The sequence below is a fragment of the Zosterops lateralis genome, assembly GCF_965231275.1.
Source record: "Zosterops lateralis genome assembly, chromosome: 4".
NCBI lineage: Eukaryota > Metazoa > Chordata > Aves > Passeriformes > Zosteropidae > Zosterops > Zosterops lateralis.
In genome coordinates, this window is record NC_139765.1 from 51805005 (window position 1) to 51827677 (window position 22673).

The 22673-nt window shown below is 37.1% G+C and overlaps 2 protein-coding genes across 11 annotated transcripts in view; one reads left to right on the forward strand and one right to left on the reverse strand.

Moving 5' to 3' along the window:
* Nucleotides 1–16040, forward strand: part of PTPRZ1 (protein tyrosine phosphatase receptor type Z1) — a 130572-nt gene extending 114532 nt beyond the window's left edge. For 3 of the 8 annotated variants that reach the window (XM_083859977.1, XM_083859981.1, XM_083859984.1), the window contains 16 exons: nucleotides 1269–1289; nucleotides 1447–1543; nucleotides 2963–3045; nucleotides 3773–3907; nucleotides 5165–5299; nucleotides 6304–6467; nucleotides 7226–7309; nucleotides 8807–8942; nucleotides 9889–10035; nucleotides 10672–10765; nucleotides 10989–11062; nucleotides 12022–12150; nucleotides 13327–13473; nucleotides 13774–13916; nucleotides 14497–14632; nucleotides 15162–16040. In XM_083859977.1, coding sequence (XP_083716103.1) covers nucleotides 1269–1289; nucleotides 1447–1543; nucleotides 2963–3045; nucleotides 3773–3907; nucleotides 5165–5299; nucleotides 6304–6467; nucleotides 7226–7309; nucleotides 8807–8942; nucleotides 9889–10035; nucleotides 10672–10765; nucleotides 10989–11062; nucleotides 12022–12150; nucleotides 13327–13473; nucleotides 13774–13916; nucleotides 14497–14632; nucleotides 15162–15302 — 1866 coding nt within the window. In that variant the 3' untranslated portion in view covers nucleotides 15303–16040. The remainder of the gene's footprint in view (nucleotides 1–1268; nucleotides 1290–1446; nucleotides 1544–2962; nucleotides 3046–3772; nucleotides 3908–5164; nucleotides 5300–6303; nucleotides 6468–7225; nucleotides 7310–8806; nucleotides 8943–9888; nucleotides 10036–10671; nucleotides 10766–10988; nucleotides 11063–12021; nucleotides 12151–13326; nucleotides 13474–13773; nucleotides 13917–14496; nucleotides 14633–15161) is intronic. The other 5 variants (XM_083859979.1, XM_083859982.1, XM_083859980.1 and 2 more) reach the window with 3 other exon arrangements.
* Nucleotides 16041–19963: 3923 nt separating this feature from the next.
* AASS (aminoadipate-semialdehyde synthase) overlaps nucleotides 19964–22673 on the reverse strand; it is a 28070-nt gene continuing 25360 nt past the window's right edge. For all 3 annotated transcript variants that reach the window (XM_083859078.1, XM_083859077.1, XM_083859079.1), the window contains one exon: nucleotides 19964–22500. In XM_083859078.1, the coding sequence (XP_083715204.1) occupies nucleotides 22382–22500 (119 nt within the window). In that variant the 3' untranslated portion in view covers nucleotides 19964–22381. The remainder of the gene's footprint in view (nucleotides 22501–22673) is intronic.

The window sequence follows — 22673 nt, forward strand, 5'->3', positions numbered from 1 at the left end:
GCACTGATGGAACTGGACTCCAGCTTGACTAGCTGTTAATAAGAACAGATGTTGAGGGACTGTATGTAAATACAATGGATACAAAGTTCTTTCATCATTAGTGAGTACAACAATACAGAAATCAGATTGATCATTCTAAATTGATCTTTTCCTACAATTTTACTTTTCCTAAATTATGGCAGTGATCAAAAAACAAATATAGTGCATGTCACTGAAGTACAGCTGCACCGTCTGAAATGTTTCATGCTACTTTTAACTATTACCAAAAAAATCAGTGTCCTCATCATTTCTTGGTGATCTTTTTTCACTTATGGACTGCCCCACTAGTGTTCTGTTCTTTTCTTTATTGATAGAGAACTTAAAAGATTGGAAAAAACTGAAATATAGTAATTGTCTTCACAGAGTTAGCATATATATGAAGAGTACAAGAGTGGTTCAGATTTTTGGGGGGGGAGGGTAGCAAGTTTTTTTTGTATTACCACAAAATAACTCATTTAAAATCTAATTTTTAAACTGACAACCACTATATATATATATTTTTAAGTAGATTAAGGTGGTTGACATTAAAATTAATTATAAAGAATGTTGGGAAACATGATTAGTACTTTTAGTGATGGCAATGTATTTGCTGTTTAAAAGTGTGGACCTTATAAATGCTTGAGTTTCCTGTCAGCAAAAGTAATCAATAAAATGAGTTCATTTTATGAGTCTTACTTGTGAGACTTTGTGCCCATCTTGTCAAGTCTGTCTCTCTCTTTATAAAATTTTTGGCTTCACTGTGAAACCACTGGCAGCCTGAGTGAGGACTGTGGCTCTGTCTTTCCCCAGAGTGCTGTGAGGCTGGCTGAACTGCACACAGTCCTGCTTCAGTGGAAATTTTTGCAGCTGAATGCAAAGAGAGCAAAAGATTCTCCAGAGAACTGATGTATTTATAAGGACACATAAAGATTCCAGTGAACTGTTAAATACATGGATAATCTGGCTAAAGTCTGTGATGTTGTTCATATGTACAAACTTTCACTAGCCTAAGGTCTAACATTAAAGATAAAGATAGGAAAAAGAGATGCCAGCATTTTAACTGGGAAAATGACCTCTTGTTTCCTTTAGGAGTTATGTCAAAATATTCAGTTTTGTTGTTGTTATGGATATATTGCATGACCATAACTGTTTTCCATATAGTAATCGTTATTTATATAAACACTTATCCATTTGTTCTGTGCTGTGGAATTTGATTTTTTTTACTTTTTTTGCATTCATTCCCTCATTAGACACTGAAAGAGTTTTATCAGGTAAGGAATTATTTCACTGCATTTTTTTTAGCAATGAAGTAGTTGTAAAATATAGATAATTGGGTATAAGGTTGTGGTTCTTTCATGCTTGCTTACTGTATTTAAACACATTTTATGTATCTTAATAGCTACTAAAGTGTGACATACTTTCTTTCAGGAAATCCAGAGCTGTACTGTAGATCTAGGTATTACATCAGACAGCTCTAATCACCCTGACAACAAGAATAAGAATCGATACATAAACATTGTTGCTTGTAAGTAAAGGCACCACTTTTTGTTTTGTGTGAGAAATAATTATAAACAAGTATAGATTTGTATGTTACTAGCGGGAGCAAAAATTCTTCTACACTGAAACCTCCAGCTGCTGTTCAGCAAAGTGCTCCTTGGAGAGGAGTTAGCATCAGATTTTACATTTCTTCAAGTTAGTCCTCTGATATTCTGCTGCTTTGGTGAGCATGTGTTAGCAAAGTATATTTGTGTCTTCTGCAATGACCCAAAGGGAGTTGGGAGATTTCATTATAATGCCATTAGAAAGCCAAAGAAGCTTTGATTGTCAAAATTAATCCATCTTTGATTTAGAATAATGGTGATTTATTGTCTCTATGCACTTCAAAATCCCTGTATATATTTTTACTGTCATATATAAACATAAATGTTCTGGGTTTATGTTGTATTATGCCTGGCAACAACGTAATACAATAGCTTCATTAGCCAGTACACTTGTTTTCCATTGCTTCACTCTCCCAGATTTTTCTTCTCTGAAACACATCTATTCAGTTTTGTTAATCTCTCTTTCAAGCTATTGCCTCTGGGTTTTTGATGATTTGGTGGCTCAATACTTTTTTTTAACTCTCTATAGCATGTCAACTTTGTTCTGATTACAAGAAAGCTTTAAATTAAATATATCTTCAGCATTCAGTGTCACTAAAGCTTAATAAAAAAAGTGACAGTCAGCTGTCTGGCAGAACACAATGTAAGCCAACAACAAGAAATGCCAAGCCCCTGGCTAAAGATGTCTCCAAAGGGACAAAAACTCAGGGATTTTCATCTGCCACTGTGTTTGTACCTGGTCATACAAAAGGTGCTAGCCAGGGTTGTTTTATTAAAGAGCAGTGTAGAGGCAGCTTAGGGCAGCTGAAGTAGCAAGAATTGTCCTCTGTAAGTGACGTAAGTGTAGTTCTTACAAACAATGCAGGCTACAGAATACTTCAGCTCACTCTGATGGCTGACTCTTCAGATAACCAGTGTTTTTGAAGTCTCATTGCTGTCCAGAGTCTAGTCTTTTAACTTGGAACTAAAGTTCCTCAACACTGGTGCCTGCTGTCATTTTGAGACATCCCACTGTGCGGATTTGGCAATCGTGACACCAGACTTAGGAAGACACCTTTACAAGCAGCAGCTAGAGGCCATAGGGGAAGTCTGTCATAGTGGCTAAAATGACCCCAGGTGCTGCTGTTCAGGCCACTAGATTCTGAATGCCTTCAAACTTTGGATTAATTTCTTTATTTTTCTGCAAATTAGAATTTTTAATCTGATTCATACCTAAGGAGAAGATGTTTGCATATGTGATTGTTACTGTATTGGCCTTACATGTGTAAAAATACATTTCATTATTTTTACAAGAAAGAATATAATTCTTACCAAAAATTGCTTATTTTCTTGTTTTACTGCAGATGATCATACTAGGGTTAAATTAGCACAGCTTGCTGAAAAGGATGGAAAACTGACTGATTACATTAATGCCAACTACGTTGATGTAAGTGCCTATTTCTACCCATTGGTCTATTGATCTGTCAGCCTTTTCTGAAAAAAAATTATGTATGGAGATGAATAGATTTAATTAAAAAAAAGTATCACAATATTACAGATTCTATTAGAAAAGCTTTTATGGTCTAAGTTAAGCCTATGAAGTTAAAGCAAAGGTAAAATGTTAATTCTTTCTTGAATCCATCTTGATATTGTAGCAGCTGCAGCTTAATGAGGGGCATTTTTAAAGAAAAAATGTCCAGTCACATCTGAGTCATTTTAGAAGTATATCTCATCTGAGTGGTTAATTCTCCCATCTGAGGTAATCTCATGAGAGGAAGATGCCATTTGTCTCAGAGCCTCACCAAGATACCATTTCCAGTTTCCATTACATAATTATTTACACGTGAATGATCATGATTTATTTTTTAAACCACTTTTGCAACACATTTCTGTGTGTCTCATAATCACTATCATATCAATGTTCTGCCTAAACACAGGTACATTTGAACATATGTCTTCTATTTGTTGGAATGGTAAACATTGGCATAACAGTTGTATTCATGTCATCTGATACCACAGGGTTTCTGCAATTTCAATAGTTTAAAATTAAAAAGTGCTTAAAAGCTTTTCAGAGTCTTTAAAAATAAATACATAAAATGCTATGTACACCTCCCAAGCTCCTTTTGCTCATGGACAGTGATTTGATAAGTGTCATTTCTTATATTTGAATTTAGGGCTACAACAAGCCAAAAGCCTACATTGCAGCTCAAGGGCCACTAAAATCAACAGCAGAAGATTTCTGGAGAATGATATGGGAACATAACGTGGAAGTTATTGTGATGATAACTAATCTCATTGAGAAAGGAAGGGTATGTGTACCATTGTCCATTTTTTATTTCTCTGATGTTGGTAGATCTACCTGTAGCAAACTCCTTTCTTTCTTTTTAAAACCTGGTTTAGTCAATTATTGAGCAAAGAGCAATAGTTTGAAGTAGTTGCTTGTACCTGGATTGGCAACAGAAGTATACAGTTGAAAATATTCAATAAATCTTGAAAATACCATGTTCTAACCACAAAAAAAAAATCTTGTACCGAAAAAAAAGACTTCTTGTATATAATATGAGTGGACAGACTGTGAGCATTGTGCAGTGTTCTGCTACCAATTTGCTTATCTGCTTGCCATCATGCACTTTGTCGGGGTTGCCTTGGACCCTGGAAAGAAGAACAAAGTTCAAGTGAACTTTTCTGGGTATTCACTGTCTGCTCCCTGTTAACATCCCACGGTACTCACAGTTCCTTCCCTGCTACATGACTAGACACACATTTGTCCAGTGAGACAAAATGAAGTCAAATCCTTTGACAGGGTGTGTGTTCCTCTGATTATGTGATGGGAGTATACCTGTACCATGGGCTCACATGAGGAGACGTTGCATCACACTGGCAGCAATGCCTAAAATGAATGTAAATTTTATCATCCAACCTATAAAGCATCTCTCAGATGATACAGACACAGCAATTGCAGATGAGGGCTGCACTGGGAGTACCACTTCATTTGCAACTCTATGCTATAAACAAGCACTCTTCTCATACTCTTAGAGGAGGCTATATGACTACCCAGCCAAAAGGCTGGACATATGACAGCTTTCTCCTATATACTCTAGCCATACACAGGCTCACTCTTACCCTCACTATGAGATATAAATATGCTCTGCCCGTGCTGTAAACTAACCAGGAGCCACATACAGCTCTACTGACTTGAATGTATTCCTATTTTTCCTATAGATCATATTACTTTCTTTAGTTTTTAGAATGTCTATAGAATGGAAAATTCCACAATATTAGACTGTTTTAACTCAGTGTGATTTAAACCCCTTTTTTTGAGTTTTCCAAATAAAGAGCATCTTTGCACAGCTATCTCTCTACAGCACAAAATAATCATTATTTATTCTTCTGCACAGAAGATCATGTCTATTATAAACTGGGTATGTTGACAGTCCTGATGATTGTGTGCTTTCCTGTACTCTTAAATTTGAACATTTCAGCTTACTAGCTTGACATTTTAAGGGGTTTTTTTTCTCTATTATTTATAGAGAAATTTTCTAACAAAGAAAATTTCTTTCTAACAGAGAAAATGTGACCAGTACTGGCCTGCTGAAGGTAGCGAGGAATATGGGAACTTCTTGGTTACTCAGAAGAGTGTTCATGTACTTGCCTATTACACTGTGAGGAACTTCACTCTTAGAAACACCAAGATCAAAAAGGTTTGTGGCATCCTAAAGACACAAGTGAGAAAAAGGAAGGGTTAAAAGATGCTCAGAATATTTTTAAGGCAGTTGACAACTCTTTTCTGCTGTATATGTAAAGCCGAATCCTACAGATCTCAGCCAGCCAAGTTTCTTGTCAACTTCAGTTAATTTGACCAGATGAACAAATTCAGAAAACTGTAGGACCATCAGGTAAAAAAGCAGTGATTACATTGGAGAGCTGATGGGGACTTTGCCTGACTGGGTAGCAGGACAATACATTTTCAGAAAGAGAGTAACTTGAAGAAAATGTGGTATGAGTTACATTACCCACCTCAGCTCTCCATTTTCCTCTTTAAAGACAGGTGAATACACACTGTTTTATTGTAACCAGAACCAGCATGATCTCAGCTCAGCAGGGTGATGTTAGTCACTTTGAGGAGAATTCTGAAAACCTAATTTATTCCAGCCACATGAACATCTGAAACATCTAGCCTCTTGCCCTTCGTGCATAATTAATACATAACATTCAGCATTTAGTATCAATTGATTTATTCTGCCTGTTTTAGGAACCAATCTTTGAATGAGGTGACCTGCTTTCTGAAGGCATTCCTGCCTCTAAGTTGCCATGGAGGAAGGGAGCTTAGAAAAGCAGGCTACACAATTCTACTTACCTTGTAGATCACTAAAGCTGAGTGAGATGAATCCTATTTTGTTCACTCAACAGAGCAGAGTGGTGGGAAGAGCTGGTGAGTCTTGAGGGCAGCTGTAATTTGTTACCCTCCAGTGCTTTTTATCTTTCTCTGTGGCTTCCTGAGACGATGTCAGGTCATTTTTCGACTCAGTGGGCAAGCCGGTGAGACAGAAGCACTGTCCTTCCCCTTCTCTTTGAAGGCTGAATATTCAGAGCCAGATGGCGTGCTTTGAACTAAATCAGGATACTCAATCAAGAACTATGAGGTATGAAAATAAAATGGAGGAAGATTTGGGCTGCTTACATGTGGAATTATTTTTTGTTGCAGGGCTCCCAGAAAGGGAGGTCTAGTGGACGCATAGTGACTCAGTACCATTATACCCAGTGGCCTGACATGGGTGTTCCAGAATATACCCTGCCCGTCCTCACCTTTGTGCGGAAGGCATCGCACGCGAAACGCCACGCTGTCGGGCCTGTTGTGGTTCATTGCAGGTGTGCTTTTTTGTGCTGTAAGGCTCACTCCACTTTTCTTTTACAGAAAAAAAGAATTTTTCAGTGGTGGGTTAAGCAAAATTTCACTCTTCCATTTAACGATTCCTGATGGAGTAAGATTAACTTCTTAGCTGATATTTAGCTGACTCTTATCTGATATTTCTCTTCCTCCATAAGGCCAACTAATCAATTGTGCCACTTCTGTAAATCTCTATAAACAAGATGATGCTGCTCTGCACTATTTTCCTTTTTTTTCTTCTTTTTTTTTTTTTTTTTTTTTTTTTTTTTTTTTTTTTTTTTTTGCTGAACTGCTTTTACTTCTATTTCTTTTTCACATTTCTGTACTGCTATCTTGAATGCTTACCAGATACACGTGTGAGGATAATTGTTTCATTTCTGCAAATATATTGTTAGGATGCTTTTGGCTCATGCTTTCTTTGGTGCAGGGATACTCTCTTCTAAGAGGAGCTCTGTGCACAAGAGAAGACTCACTCTATTCCTGGCTGAACTACAGCTCTGCTGTTTTTAATATTCTCTGGGCTCTAGCAGTCCTTTGCAATGGAGGAGCGTTCTGGGGAACGGCTGAGGTCTGCATGTGCCGCAGTGTGCAGGCAGGTGTTCTGTCAGTGCTCACTAAAACTGGCAGCTCAGGGAAAATTGGTTTAAAAGGGCTTGTAGGGCCTGGAATGACTTCACAATGCCCATGAAGGACCGGGTTATTGTAAAATATATAAGCAGGTTCTGGTTTTCCACTGTAGTACCTCACCTTTGATGGAACATTTGGAAAGAGAACCTCCTCATGAATTCTGTCCTTCTGGAGCTGACTCTGAGAAAGCCAACAGGTAAAGTCACCTCACAAATGCTGCAAATGAAGATATTTTATTTGCGGGATGATCTAATCTGACTGACATCTGTTTTTAGCATGGAAACTGAAAATTCCATTATCTTGTTGTTCTGCTGCTATTTACATCCTGCCTATTTTTGAGAAATTCAAAATGTCAAGTCTGAGATTGCTGAGATATCAGCAATATATTAGGAGTCACTTAAATCGAGTTTTTAAAAAATGAACAGTGGGAAGGTGTGTGGCTTCAGTCAGACCTCTCCTTTGGGTTGTAGGTATAACTCACCTCTGTCTGTAGGCAGTTTTGTATGATTTTTAGCTAACTTCACCACATTACTATAGAATTTCGAAGGAATCATCTCATGTTTGAAATGTAACTTTTATTTATATTTACAGGCTATATGGAAGACACAAATTATGAGATTCATGAAACTTATTTTAGCTATTTTTATTTGGCACTTTTCATGTTTTGTCTTTCATAACAAGTACAGATGGTGTCTGGTAATCTTTGTACTTCTTTGTGTCTAGCAGGGTATTAACAACCTGGACCTTTGAGTTTCATATGATACTTATTTAGACAGTTTATTACAGCAATCTGAGCTCACACTACCTATGCTCTGTGCCCCCTCTGTGGCAGAAATGAGATGACTGAATTAGCATGTATGGACTGAGCTGGATCTGCCCATAGGGGACTATGCAGACCCAGCATGGTGCTGCTCTCAAGTTACATGTACAGTATACATAATATTCCTTCATCTTAGAGGGGAATTACAACTGACTATTTCCCATATATGACTAGATAACAAAATCTGCCCTCTTGACGTTGCATTTCCTACCCAGATATTTTATAAAAGAAAAAGTTTTTTGATTATATGATACAGCTGGTTTTATACTACATTAATCAGAGTTCATAACAGGAATGAATTGATTAACCCTTTCTTCTCCATTTTCTAATGTATAAAGTGGTTTTCAACAATTGCTTGCCATCTTAACTTTGTTTAAAGAACACTAAGGTTTTTTTTTTCTTTTACAGATATATTCTCAACAGTTCTGCCATTTCCTGGGGCTTATCTTTGAAATCCCCATATTGTAGTGGGTTGCATAATGCAATGTTTGCTTTAAAGTGGGGTTTCAACAGAAGAATTTGAACACATTAACTGTGCCCAAATGCTGATATTTACCACCTTTTCTAGATGTACTTGGCAGAGAATCCTAAGGAATATCAGAAGCCTGGAAACGGGAGACCTGCAGGAAATCCTTTAGTTCTATTTCAGACAGTATTTTAAAAATCATTTGAGAAAATGATCTTTAGGTCTATTCTTGCCCAAAGAAAAGGATTACTATCACCCTTGAACCTTTAGCAAAGTATATCATAGAATAAATTAATTTGTAGAGGGAAATCTTCCCTATGCAACAGTTTGTTGAAAAAGCTATGTGCATGGAACAGTTCTTTCCATCTGTTTTACTTCAGACTCAAGTCTATTTTTTTGTTTTATAGTGCTGGTGTTGGAAGGACAGGCACATACATAGTGTTAGACAGCATGCTGCAGCAAATTCAGCATGAAGGGACAGTCAACATATTTGGATTCTTAAAACACATACGTACCCAAAGGAACTACTTGGTGCAGACTGAGGTAAGAATGAAATATAAATAGCATGAGACTATTTCTGTTTCCAGGAGGAAAGATAATGCAATCCTCTTTCTGGCACTGCCATACAGACAGAAACCAGTCACCCGACTGGATTTTCCCTTTTGCTTCCCTTGGTTTTATAGAGACATCCTTCTAGGCACACTTAGGGCAGTGCACTAGAAATTACCTTTCTATGGGCTCTTGTCTGTGTATTAAGGAGGACTCTGAAGGAAGCCTGTATAAATCATGCTTCCCACGGTAGTGCTTTCTTGGCAGGACTTGTATTTTTGTCACAGAGCTTTTTGAGAAAGCACCATTGTCAGGCATTCAGATATTCCCTGAACCTATTCAAACAGTTTATATTAGGCAATAAAATATGGGGGGAAAGCTATTTCAGACAGAAAATTATATATAGATGCTTTAAACTGAAGATTATATATAGAATATTGAAAGACCAAGAGAAAACAATAAGGGCAACAGCAGGGCATTTGAAAGTCTATTTCAGGTTTCAAGAACAGGTGGTTAGATTCCCCCGTACCTTTCAATAAGAAAAAAAGTTAATCAACAGCTAGGGTGCTTGTTCCAAAGGATGTGAGAGAGCACATAGACAATAGCAGTAGGATTTAGGTGTAGGATTGTTTTGAAAATTCGAGTCAAGGCTGTGCTTGCATTTTTAACTCTATTCTGTTAAAGTGAGATATCACAGGCAGTGAGGATTTAGTATTCTATCACACATATATATGTGTATGTATTTATCACAAGTGTAATTGCCAAGTGTGTTAGTAGTGTGTACTATCACTGCAGAGGGACAGCCTTCACTATAGAGGATCACATTTGAGAAAGCCCCTGTGAAAAAATACTCACCACATCAGAAGTGGCAGCTTACCCAGAGGTATCCAGGGCAATCTGGAAATCATGAGAGCTCAGACATTTGGTTGTGTTTTCCCAGGAGCAGTACATCTTCATTCATGATGCATTGGTCGAAGCCATACTCAGTAAAGAAACAGAAGTCCTTGAGACTCACATTCATGCCTACGTTAATGCTCTCTTGATACCTGGACCAACAGGAAAGACTAGACTGGAGAAACAATTCAAGGTGAGCTCTCTGAGATAGTAGTGTGAAAATCTTTAGGTTTGTAAATCTAAATGACTTAAAAGTAGGTATTTCAACACAACTTTCATCAGCTTTTTCTACCTAAAATATAACTGCTAAGCCTAAATTAAGATTAAATTTATCCAATGAATGCAGTCAGTTGGGACAGAATTATTTGAATACTCTTTAACCAGGAATCCACCCAAAAGATCCACAAAAAAGAGATCATGAGAAATAGGACAGTGAGTAGATTTTGCAAAATTTAACTACATTCCTTTGCAGGAAGATCTCAAAGGTAAAACTGCAGTCTGGAAAGACACCATTCTGGCAGATACTTCATGAGCTATATTGATCAATCAGTGTACTCCTCTCAGTGTATAGCACTGACTCAATGACAGACTTCACCTTCAAAGATACAGTTATTTATCCAGGGTTCAAGAATAAGTTGAACTGCTAAGAACAGTGAAGAAGAAATATTCTGGTGACTTGTTAAGTAGTTTAGACAGATAACTAGATAACTAAAGTTAAGAGGGACAGCAAACCTGCAATATCTGTACCCTTCTGTTTAATGCAGCTTATGAAGGAATGGCTTTTCTACAGTTACCTGACTTTTTTTTTTTTTTAACTTCATTGTTTCAGTTACTGAGCCAGTCTAACACACAGCAGTGTGATTATTCAACTGCACTCAAACAGTGTAACAGAGAAAAAAACCGAACCTCATCTATCATTCCTGGTAAGCTTATTCAAATCCTCAACAAGAACTGAAGACATCTGCATTGGTTTGGACCAAAAAAGGAAGAAGTGAATTAAGAATTAAACATAGAAAAATTAAATAAATGGCTGGATAGTACAATTGATGGAGGCCAGTGTTATCATTACAGTGTGATGCGAGATAATTGCTATAATACTATAAGAGTCATTGCAACATACTTAGGAATTTGTAACTTTTTTTACAGTGGAAAGATCCAGAGTGGGTATCTCATCACTATCTGGTGAAGGCACAGACTACATCAATGCTTCCTATATTATGGTAAGTCAGTTAATATATTGGTGAAAAACAATCAACAGCTGTTTTCAGAGCTGCCATTTGGCTGATTTAGGGTGGCTTGATCCTGATTTTGAAAGCTCCTTTCATCCATTATTCACTCTGCCTGAAAGAGTTACTTCCCCCATGAAGTACTATTACAATTATTACTGGTTTTAAGTTTGGTTAAGTGCATTACATTTTAACAATCTGTAGAAACAGAAACTACATCTTAGTTTTAAAAACTGGTAAAGCTAAATGCTTTATGGAGAGATCCTTTGAGATTAACTAAATGTCTAAATGTGTTAACTAACAAGTTCGTTTTTAATGGCTGTATTGTGGTTTGTCTTCCTACGTGCTCATCTTACAGTACTTTTGCAACTGGCATAGCCTAAGATACCATAGTTCATCAGCTTTCCATTATCTTTTTGCTCTCTGGGTTTTCTTCAACTCAATTGCTGAGAGGGGGGAGTAAATGCCTCCTGGACATTCAGGAAAGAGATGGGAAAGCTCTGTGCAGTGGTATGTGTACATGATCTTTCAGGTGCATTACTGCATTGAAACTCTCTTTCATGGTAAGAGATTGATTTGAGGTATCTGTACAGTTAAAGAAACTGCTTGAGATTTTTGCAGATCTTTCACATATTCTTTTATTTGGTCAGGTAGTTGACTTCTCTGGAATTATGGATAATATTTTTTTTCTGAGTTGGCTGTTTGAGTCTCCTCTGATCTCTTTTGTCCTTTTTTATTTAAGTCTTAAAAATTGTTTCAATGTAATTTAATCTGTTCTTTTCACATGGAAAATATTTCAGTGGAAGTTTTGTATTTTTCTAATATTTGCAGAAAGCCAAAAAAGGAACAAGTGTGCAATGTATTTTCTAGGTTCTCTGTCCACTAGAAGCTTCCTTTAAGCATTAATACTTGGGCAACAATTCTGAATCTGTCATTTTTTTTCTTTTTTGCAGGGTTATTATCAAAGTAATGAATTCATTATTACTCAACATCCCTTACTACACACTATCAAGGATTTCTGGAGAATGATATGGGACCATAATGCCCAGTTAATAGTCATGCTTCCTGATAGCCAGAATATGGTGAGTTCTGTGGCTGATTGTAATGGGTTTATGTATTAATTTTATTAGTATTAACATTTTGAAACATGCAGGATATAAGAAAATATATTGGATTCTGCAAAAAGAAGTTAAAAATTGATAATACCAAGCTGAGTGTAAAATCCCCAAGTCATCTAGCAGAAATCTAGAAATCCTTGTCTAGGCAGATTGTGATTGGAATGAAAACATATTGAATCAGTCCTCTACTGATTTATAAAAGGAGGCAAACAGCAGAAGTAACCATTATGCAAGGTTATTTTTTTGCTCCACCACTTCTTAATTGTAATATGACTTCTTAGCCATTATTAAGTAAGAGCAGAAGTGGGAGGTTGTTTCTCGCATGACAGCCTCTGGTGGGACCTGGGCAGGGCCAGGAGCACCACTGGCCAAGAATTCCTCACATATAAAAGAAGCCTGTGAGGAGTACGAGTGGCCAGGAGCACTGGCACTAGGGTGGGCACACAGGGCATGGGGCACAGCTCCTGCAGGGGGGTGTGCAGCAAGGGCACTGAAGCCCTGCCAGCCTGAGCAGGCAGCGGTGGTACCTACCCAGCACACAGCCATGGCCTTTCTGAGCTCTGCATCCACCACAACTGCAATCCACCCACCATGCCTGAAACACACACAACAGGCAGACAGGACATATGACAAGGAGGATTCCCCATCCATATGACCATTTTGGTTATTCAAACTATTATAGGATTTTCCTAAAAAAAAAAAAAAAAAAAAAAAAAGCAAAACTCTCTTCATTTCTTCTGTCAGAAAGAAAGGATATTCCCATGAGAACTTTTTTCTGCACTTTCAGATAATCCCAAGACCACACATACATTAGAACACACCAGCTAAATTTATCATATGACCATGGGCCAAGCACAGCCTGAAGGCCAGGCTGGATGTGTGGCATGATGGAGCATTTGCAGGTTCATGGTTATGTAGGTCCACAGGGTACAATGATCTTCTGGTCAGGATCACTACAGAGGCGTTTGAAAACCATCACTTTGGCACTGTTATCCCACTCAAAATGTGATTTATCAATTTAAATGTAGACGGCTGGATTGATTATATATGTGACATACTATTTATTATGTTGGATTTTGAATTTTAAGAGCTTAACATTACTTACTTTTATGACTCCGTTTTTGGGTTTTTTTCCTGGAGGCTGAAGATGAGTTTGTGTACTGGCCAAACAAAGATGAGCCTATAAACTGTGAGAGTTTCAAAGTCACTATGATTGCTGAAGAACACAAGTGTCTGTCTAACGAGGAGAAGCTTATAATCCAAGACTTCATTTTAGAAGCTACACAGGTAACACTGTCATAAACATATAACTCTGACCTTGATTTTTTAAAGGTAATGCCCATATTTTGTTACATTTTTGAAGGTAAATGACTAATAAAAAATCCATGCCCTAGAAACATCCATGGAGGGAGCAATGTCTATAATGTAATAAGATGACATGGAGAACAGGATAGTCCAACTTCCTCAGCAGTGGGGTTCTGCACCTGGAGGCTGGAGCTGGAACAAGGTGAAGGAAAAGAATAAAGAAAATCAATCTTTTACAAAATTGATTTATGTTTTTTTTTCTTTTTTTTTTTAATCATTTAGGATGACTATGTACTTGAAGTGAGGCATTTTCAGTGTCCAAAATGGCCAAATCCTGACAGTCCCATTAGTAAAACTTTTGAACTGATCAGCATCATCAAAGAGGAAGCTTCCAACCGTGATGGGCCCATGATTGTACATGATGAGTAAGAACTGCACTTCTCTGTTTGTTTTGATGTTTTTCAGTAGAACCAAATTATATTTTTGATGAGATCCTTTCATTGATTAAAAACTGCTGAAGCAAGGCACAGTCTGCACTTAGTAGTGGTAATGTTTCTGAGCTGCATTAACAAGAGAAACATTTTTATTTTATCATACTTCATTTCAGTTTTATCATTTTGATACTCTAGACGGTAATCAGGTAGGTCACTAGAGGGCAGTCAGTTAAGACTTCATTGCCTTTTACTGAAAGAATTAACTGTTTAGATGAGGCACCATACCCTTCTTCAGCTGTTCAATATTGGCAAAAAATAACAAAATGTTGTAACAGTGAAGGACTCAAAGATTTCAGCATTTGGTTAGTAGAGGGTTGTAGAGAAATAACTGTTAAGAAGTTGTAGCCAGGTGCTGTGAAAGTTTTTTTAAGCCAGTGCTGGGCAGACCTGTTTCAGATATTGTATCACATGACAGAAATTCATTTTACCAGTTTGCCCTAGAATTTTTATTTTCTCCAGATGTAAAACCTGACCCAGTTTCTAGAGTTTTGTTTTGTTTCACTTTACGAAGGCATGGAGGGGTGACAGCAGGCACTTTCTGTGCATTAACAACTCTGATGCATCAACTGGAAAATGAGAATTCAGTGGATGTTTACCACGTAGCAAAAATGATAAATCTGATGAGGCCTGGAATCTTTACAGACATTGTAAGTAATAAGAAAATGTGTGCTTTTTTTCCCCTATGTGTGACATTATTAGTGTGCTTAGATCTTAGGGCAACATTACTGAACTATTTGCATCTTAGTTTCTGCATGAATTAATCAAGAGCATCTTCTGAGGTGCTGTAGAAAAAGAAAACTTCCTGGAAAGAATTCAGATGACAAAAAAAAAAAAAAAATAGAAAAAACCCAAAAGACAAACAGTAACTCTAATCCTGTCCCCAAATTTACAATCGACTTTAACAAGAATTCAGCATACAATATTTCTTTTAAAATACAGCTTTCTCCCCTACCTTTACTGTGTTCCCTAATGTTGTGCTTTACATTGTGTACAGGGGGAGCCATTACTACTAGCTATCATTAGAAAATAATGAAGCTGCTAAGTAACACAATAAATTCTGGAGCACAGTACATTAACAGACTGACACATTAACAGCCATTAATTAATTTTGAGCAACAGTGTCACAGGATAACTATGTCTGCCAACATCCTGAGTGTATCCTCTTTTCTTCTCCAGGAACAGTACCAGTTTCTGTACAAAGCTATTCTCAGCCTTGTCAGCACAAGACAAGAAGAAAACCCTTCAGCATCTATGGACAGTAATGGCTCAGCTTTACCCGATGGAAATGCAGCTGAAAGTTTAGAATCTTTAGTTTAATTAGCACATCAAATCAAACATACACACCACTGCATCACAACTGGAGTTTACCATTATTGTTTTCAGTTTTATACTTTGGGTGGGGAAAATGTGTCCAGTCAGTATATATATATCATCAGACCCCAACTGTTGCTCATACCGATTTCTGTTATATACGACTTTACTGTGGAACTTTTATCATTAACAATGTGTGCCTTTTCTTGAAAGATTTCTTGTAATACATTGTTACATCTGGACTAACTTGATTGACTTTTACAGTGTTTCTAATAATTGAATTGTGGTATGTTTTTTCAGTATTAGTTTTTTTGATTTATCTGGCTTTACTTTTAACTTAAAATTACCATATTTATAGATGTTAGGGAATCTTCAATTACAAACATGTCATGGGTTTAGTATTTGGGTTATTTGCTGTATTTATAACAATTTACATTTGCTAGAAATGCAACTTTTAATATAGTAGAATGTAAATAAAATGCTGTTCTACATAACATTCAACATTTTAAGACTTCAATTAGACATTTAGAATAGTATTCTGATACTTACTGTAAATACTGCTACTTCTGTAGTGATCCATGGACCAAATTTATATTTATAATTGTAGATTTTTATATTTTACTACAGAGTCAGTTTTCTAGTTCTGTGTAATTGCCTTGTTAAAATGATGTAGTCAGTATGTTTTTACTTTAACAAAGTCTTCTGATATATAATTGTGCATCTTAAGCAATTTACCTTCATATAGCTGCATGTGATTTTAACTTTTTGTGGAAACTAGAAATCATTTGTTTTGAAATGAAAACTTTTTATGAGACTAACACTGTACTTGGCATTGTTAAACTGTTTTTACCCTGGTATTGCAAAATTAAATATAAATATTCCAGTTTGTGCATAGTAGTCTTCCACGTAAACAGTCTGCACTGTCATGCAGGAGAGTTTTGCTTACAAGAACAAGGACTTAAGGCTGATCTGCAGACAGCTGCTCTTCCTATGGAATACAGGACTCCAGGAGACATTTATAGAAAATAATGGTTTTAATCTCTGCTCCTATCCATACCTGTAGTGTCCACATTTGCTCCTTTTTTAGTGACTCCTCCTACATCTCCCAGTCTACCCACGTGTTAATGGGCTGTCCCAGGTGTCCCAATTGCCTTAGCTGGCCCCCTCCCAAGACACCTCTGTGCTGGCTCGGTTTCAGAACATTCATTCAGCTCCTGAGCTCTTTGCTGCCTCCTTCGGCAAGGCAACAGCCAAACTTTGGGAAAGCAAAATGTTTCAAATTGGCCTTAATCATTTTCTGTAACCTTCAGAACTGGTGAGAAAAGATACTGACTGTACCGAAGGTTGCACAACTGAGGGGCTGGAGGAGCCTGGAGCAGAGTAAAATGTTTGTTTAAAACTAGCATGGGCAGCAAGATTAACTATTCTCTCACTTTATATATACTGTATACTTGCTACATAGAAATATTGAGAGCAGAAATATTGTTCTGGAGTAGAATGCACAGAAAATAATGGATCCTATCTGAGATGAAAACTAAGCATGGGAAAAGACAGGTCTGATGTGGTGCCAGCCATATGCCTGCAGATACAACTATTCATCTCTAGCTCGAAGCTATAATTAGTTTATTAAATATTTCAGAGGGAACCTACTTTTCTGGGCTAAAACATCTTTATTCAGGTTTTACACTTCTTTTTTTTTTTTCCTGTGATCCTTGCCATGGTTGCATATTTCGTAATTCTGAATTCAGAAAGAACAGGACTGAGACAGGACTCCTAAGTACAAGCAAACATGTAATGTATCCCTAGTGAAGTTAAATGCTTTTGACAAATAGGATCTAGAACTATTTTAAATTGCAGAGTTTGGGGGTTGACAGGAGTTAAAAATGTACATAATGGGTGCTTAGCCCCAGATGATGCATGTTTTTGTAAGAATTACACATACACATTTTTCACAGTGTTCAGGACTAAAGGTGTGTAATGGTTGTGCTTTGAGAAAGGGATTATTTTCTTTTTCAGGTGGCCTCAGGGTTCCAAACTACTTCCTCTAAAGCACTCAGATTTGCTGACATACTCCATTTGCACATCTAGGCTTAACAAGGACAGCAATATTATTTACTTCCCCCTTCTTATTCAAAAACTATAGAAAGAAATTTTGATATCCTAATCTCTAGGGGTATACATACCAGAAAGGTTAATTGTGATTTTATGGCCAATTGCAAACCATATTTCATAACCTTATTAGCAGATACTTCTGCACTTCACCAGATAAGCACCTCATGTACTACTTGTTCAGCCTTTTCTTCTGGAAAACTGGATTGTTTCCTCACGTATCAAATAACAAGCATGAAGTTATCTTCTGCTAATGTATTTACAGTTTCATATAGTTGTATATACAAAGTAATTTTTAGGCCAATTAATTCTATTATGTTTTTTCAAGCATCTGTGGACCAAAAGCAAAAAAGGAATCGTCCTTTCTAAAATCCCATCTTGATATAACTGTTCCTTTCAACCTAAATATTTTGCAGACATTTTAAAATTGTAATCCAAGGAATCAGCTGTCATTCAAAGTTTCTTCCAGAGATGTTTGTAATCATATTCATCTTAGCATGCTGACAAGTTATTTAAAACATAACTGCTTAAGATAATCTCTTTACTCACACATATTGGTTCTGATCTAGAAAAAAAAATAAGAATCATAAAAAATCTTCTATAATCTTCAACTGTGATGGATTACAGATTTTAATAAATGCGTGTCAGTTCCTTTCTCAGACAAAGGCCATATTATAATTAATTTTTTTCTTATAATCCAAGCTACAGACTCAAAAGACATATAGCCTGCCCTTTCAAACTGGGTCAAGTGTGGAGAAGATGTTATGTATCTCTGGCAAAAAGTAAGATATTAATAAACAACATCAAATTAAAGCTTTTTTCTTTACAAAGCTGTAAGTCATGTGTGACAGGGAAAACTTGGTTAGTGATCTTCCTCCTAAGAAATCAAAAAGAGTTGAGAGTTTAAAAAGAAAAAAGAATAAAATAAGTAATTTACTGTCACCAAATTTTTAGCGATTGTGATGTGGAGATTTAATACCTATGGAAAAGCTTTACAAGAGTCAGCAATAAGTGGTGAACAGAAATCATAAAAACTCATCGCTATCAGTACAACAAATCTGCTAAATACTTCAGAAAATTGTTGGACTTCAAAAATTAGTTGACAAAACTTGTTAGCAATGTTTTATCACAGTGCTTTACCTGGCTTTACAGTTCTTTGCTATGTCCTAGGATAATGTGAGTAATTTCAGACAGGTTGAAATTCTCTGTGGTAAATGCTTACTTCAAGATGAGTTTAGCAAACTCCTTTCTGTCTCATTCTGAAGCATAAACAAAGCACAGCTGGGGATGAGAGGAGCGATATTGTCTTTTTGGGATTAAAAACAGACACAAAGACCCCACTGCTACCCTAGGCCTGAGGTATCATAGGTTATAGTCTTAGTTTTCACTACTTCCCTGCAGCAGGGCCCGTGCCTGACCATCCACTTCTCACAGGGTTGTGCTTTGTTGGATTAGGGTTTTAAAGAAACAAGAAGGAAGAGAAGTGTCTCTCACATTATAGCCACATTATGTCTGACTCCCCTCCATTTCAAATTGCATTCTTCCTTTTGAAGCCAAAACAAGTGAGGGAAAAAAACCTCAGGCCTTATGGAATGGAATTCTAATGGCTTGTAGAATTAATTTCTTTGTTTCTGGAAAGTCACCACCTGAACACAGTAGTTTAGTATGAATATATTTGAGATGGTCTGATTTGCCTTGATAAATTCTGCTCAACACAGCTAAATTTCCTTTTTCTCCCTGTCACCTTCTTTGTTTTCCAGCCTGATCACAACCACTAGAGCCCATTTTTTCCGTCCCATAAACAGCTATTTCACTACGAGATAACACCTTTTTCCGGCAGCGTCACTTTTGTACTCCAGTCTCTCCAAGGGATATAATTCTCACCTGTGGGAATATCTGGGGCTGAGAGAGGGTGAAAAACAGAGGCAAAGAAGCCAGTCTGAGTGTAATGGGGCTCAAGCACCTTCATCTCAGAAAGAAACTGTGATCTTCCATGTCATGAAGGTCTGGCAATAGCGTAAATTCCAAATTGAAAAAATGAGAGACACACAGTAAAACAATCTGTTCCTTGAAGCCTGATGTGAACAAAGAATTTGATAGCCTTTCAGCACAGGTAGTGATAGCAGAAGCCATGAATTCAGCTGAGCAAGGTCCTCATGCTGAGACAGGCCATGAGACACCAAAATTCCATGCCTTCCTGGGACACAGAGAGATATCATACATCTACTGTTCTGTAGTTTATCACTTCAGTAGTTGTCCTTGTGCCCAAGAACAAAACGCCTTGAAAAAAAAAATCTCTTCACATTATACCTGAAAATTATCTAGATAGATATATCTATATATATGTATATAAATATATAGATGGGCATGTTTAAACAATCCTTGAAGAATCTTCTCCTGTGAGTCTAGCAAGAAGTATGCAGAGGTATTTCATGCACATAGAAAAGTCCATGTGTAGGCATCCTTTCAATATAAACATCTGTGTGAAAAACAAAATACCATTCAGGTACATCTTATTATTAGACTGTAAAGATGACATGACAACAAAACAGAGGATTTCATATTTATTTTTCAAGCAATCTCATGTATAAGATACAATTCTTTTTCCAGTAATATGCAAAAAGAACTGAGAAGTGTAATTTTCATACAAAAAGATAAGCAATAAATTCATTTAAGTCTAAACATAGAAAACAAAACACAGCATTGCACTGGGAATTAGAAATATATTCCAATATAAAATATTTCAAAAATAGTATCAGTGTTTCTTGGTGAAAACACTGCAGTGTTCATTCTTTTAAGCTCCAAAAATATTACATACTTGTAAAAAATTCTGATTTTCATCCCATTCTGCATTTCCAAGGCAGAAAAACAAGTACAGGACATGCACATATACAGAGGAACAACTCTGTGGTTGTGTATTTATTTGTGGGCTAAGGGAGGGAACAAAGAATTCTCAAGTAAAATCCTGGTCTCACCAAGAACTGGACTGGAAGGGACCAGCAGATACAAGTATAACTTTAACACTTAGTTGTAGGCCATTAATCTACCTGGAGAAGGAGGAGGCAGCAGAGAGCAGAACATTCATTGCAGGCTCCATCCCTACCCCAGCTGCATCTACCAGCCAGACAACAGACCAACAGTCTGTAAGATCAGTGGGAAGCAAAACAACTGTAACTGTACCAACTGGAACTGTAAAACAACTGGAACTGTAACAGAATCCAAATTTGACATTACATAACAAAAGCATTGGTTCAGTATAAAAAGTCTTTCTCTTTCACAGTAGCACTCTGCCCTTCATTCTTCCTTTGCCTCCTTTCACCTAACTCTCTAGCAGTTGCTACTTCATTGCATCTGCACAAAGAAAATCCAAGTCCTGAGTAGCAAAACCTGGAGAGCAAAACTTGAATTATCGTTATGGCTGCTTTTCCTACCATGCAGAACAATACCTGGAATTCCAGTCTATCAGAACTGTGACTACAACACTGGCTCTCAGGAAGGAAAAGGCTGTGCGTTTATCAGCAAAGTGCGTTTGTGAGCAAAGCTGAAAGCAGACAGCTTCCTCCATCAGTATTCAGCTTTAGAAAAAGGAAGCTCTAGGCAGGTGCACAGGTACCATTGCAAATACAACCTGCCCACAGCATTACACCTCACAGACCTGACTGGTGAAGTCTAAGCCATGCTTAGACTTGCAAGGTGATGTAGAAATCCCTAAAGCCAGAGAAGCAGCCCTGAAATGAAAGGAGGCAATTAGTGCTATGTTACAGGGAAGCTGCACTTGGGCTAAAGTTCAGTTCTGGACTGATGTGGCTAAACTACATCTAGAGCAAGACTGAAACATCTGATAGCACAGCACTCAGCAGCAAATGAGCTGGTAGGCTGGCAAACTCCATCACTCTAAAGTGACGCTGTACTGAGTAGTAGGCATAAGTACCCAAATGAATGCTTCAAAACTGTGAAAGCGGAAGGACAGAAGCTAACTCAAAAAGTAGCAATTTAAACCTCTAAACCTAGCGCATTTCAAAGCTGCATATACTACACAATGCATTCCCTTTGTAACAGTACTTAACCTGGATGAGGCACACGCAGTGTAAGTGGGAAGAGTAAACATGTCATTTTGAGCATCTTCTAAGGCACAGTAATGGTTGTATTTCAGATTGCCCTTCCTAGCTGCAGAGCTAAATGTTAATGTGCTCTCTCCACAGCACAAGGCAACATGTAACAGCAGGTATTTCAATATATTGCAACCAGCTTCCACTCCGTAACAAGAAAGGGGATGAGGGGAAGCTTGCTTTAAATTTCCTCCCTCCTCCAATAATTTAATTTTACATTCATTATAAAGTGATTAAAAATATTAAGATCTAGGTTTCAAATATTTAAGAATTGAACATTTTCAAGATTTAACAGGATCTTATTTGCTAGTAGTGCAGAATTTCTAAACTATTTTTTGCATATTGGTATTGTGAAAACATTCATGAATACTGCTAAAGTGAAAGGGACAACCAGACTTAAATTTTAAGTATCATGTTCATCTCCATTTTTCTGAAAAATTATTTTTACCACATGAACAATCAAACTTCATCAATGGAGTCCATTACTCAGACTTTTCCACCACAAAATAAACCACTAATAGATTTTTCTTTCAGCTTAAATTTGTCGCAATAAGAACCCTATAGATTTAGAAGATAACCTCTAATAACAAAAAAAAGCCCCTTCTGAGATATTTTAGGAAAGATATAAGGAAAGATCTGATTGATGCTGAAACATGTACATGAAAGCTTCACAATTTTAAGAGGAAAAATATCACAATCTGTAAGTATCTCTGGTTTCTACATCAAGCCTGGTGGCAGGTTTTATGGAAGGCAACATTTGCGTATGAAATGGCAGGTACTGCCCTTAGCTGGTCCAAACTGAGATTCTAAAAGGGGACGCGGGGGGACCAAAAAAAGCCAAAACCTGATTAAATCCCCTGCTTTCAGTTACTGTTTGATAACGCTGCGAGTACTGTACAAAATGCCTTCTGCCCGGACACGTTCAAGTATTGGCCCGTAAACATTCTTTGTCAAAGGGATGACCATGCCTTTGGCAGTTATTTCACCTGAAATAAAGGCAGTAAAACAACAGACTTAGTGCTCTACTGGGTTCATTTGAAAAGGCTTTGGTTTTTGTGGGCAAGGTGGGGGTTGCTGTGCTGGACACAGCCAGATTGAGGTGCAGGGAACCCCTAAGTCATTCAGACCTGTAGCATAATCAATTATAATTTATCATGCT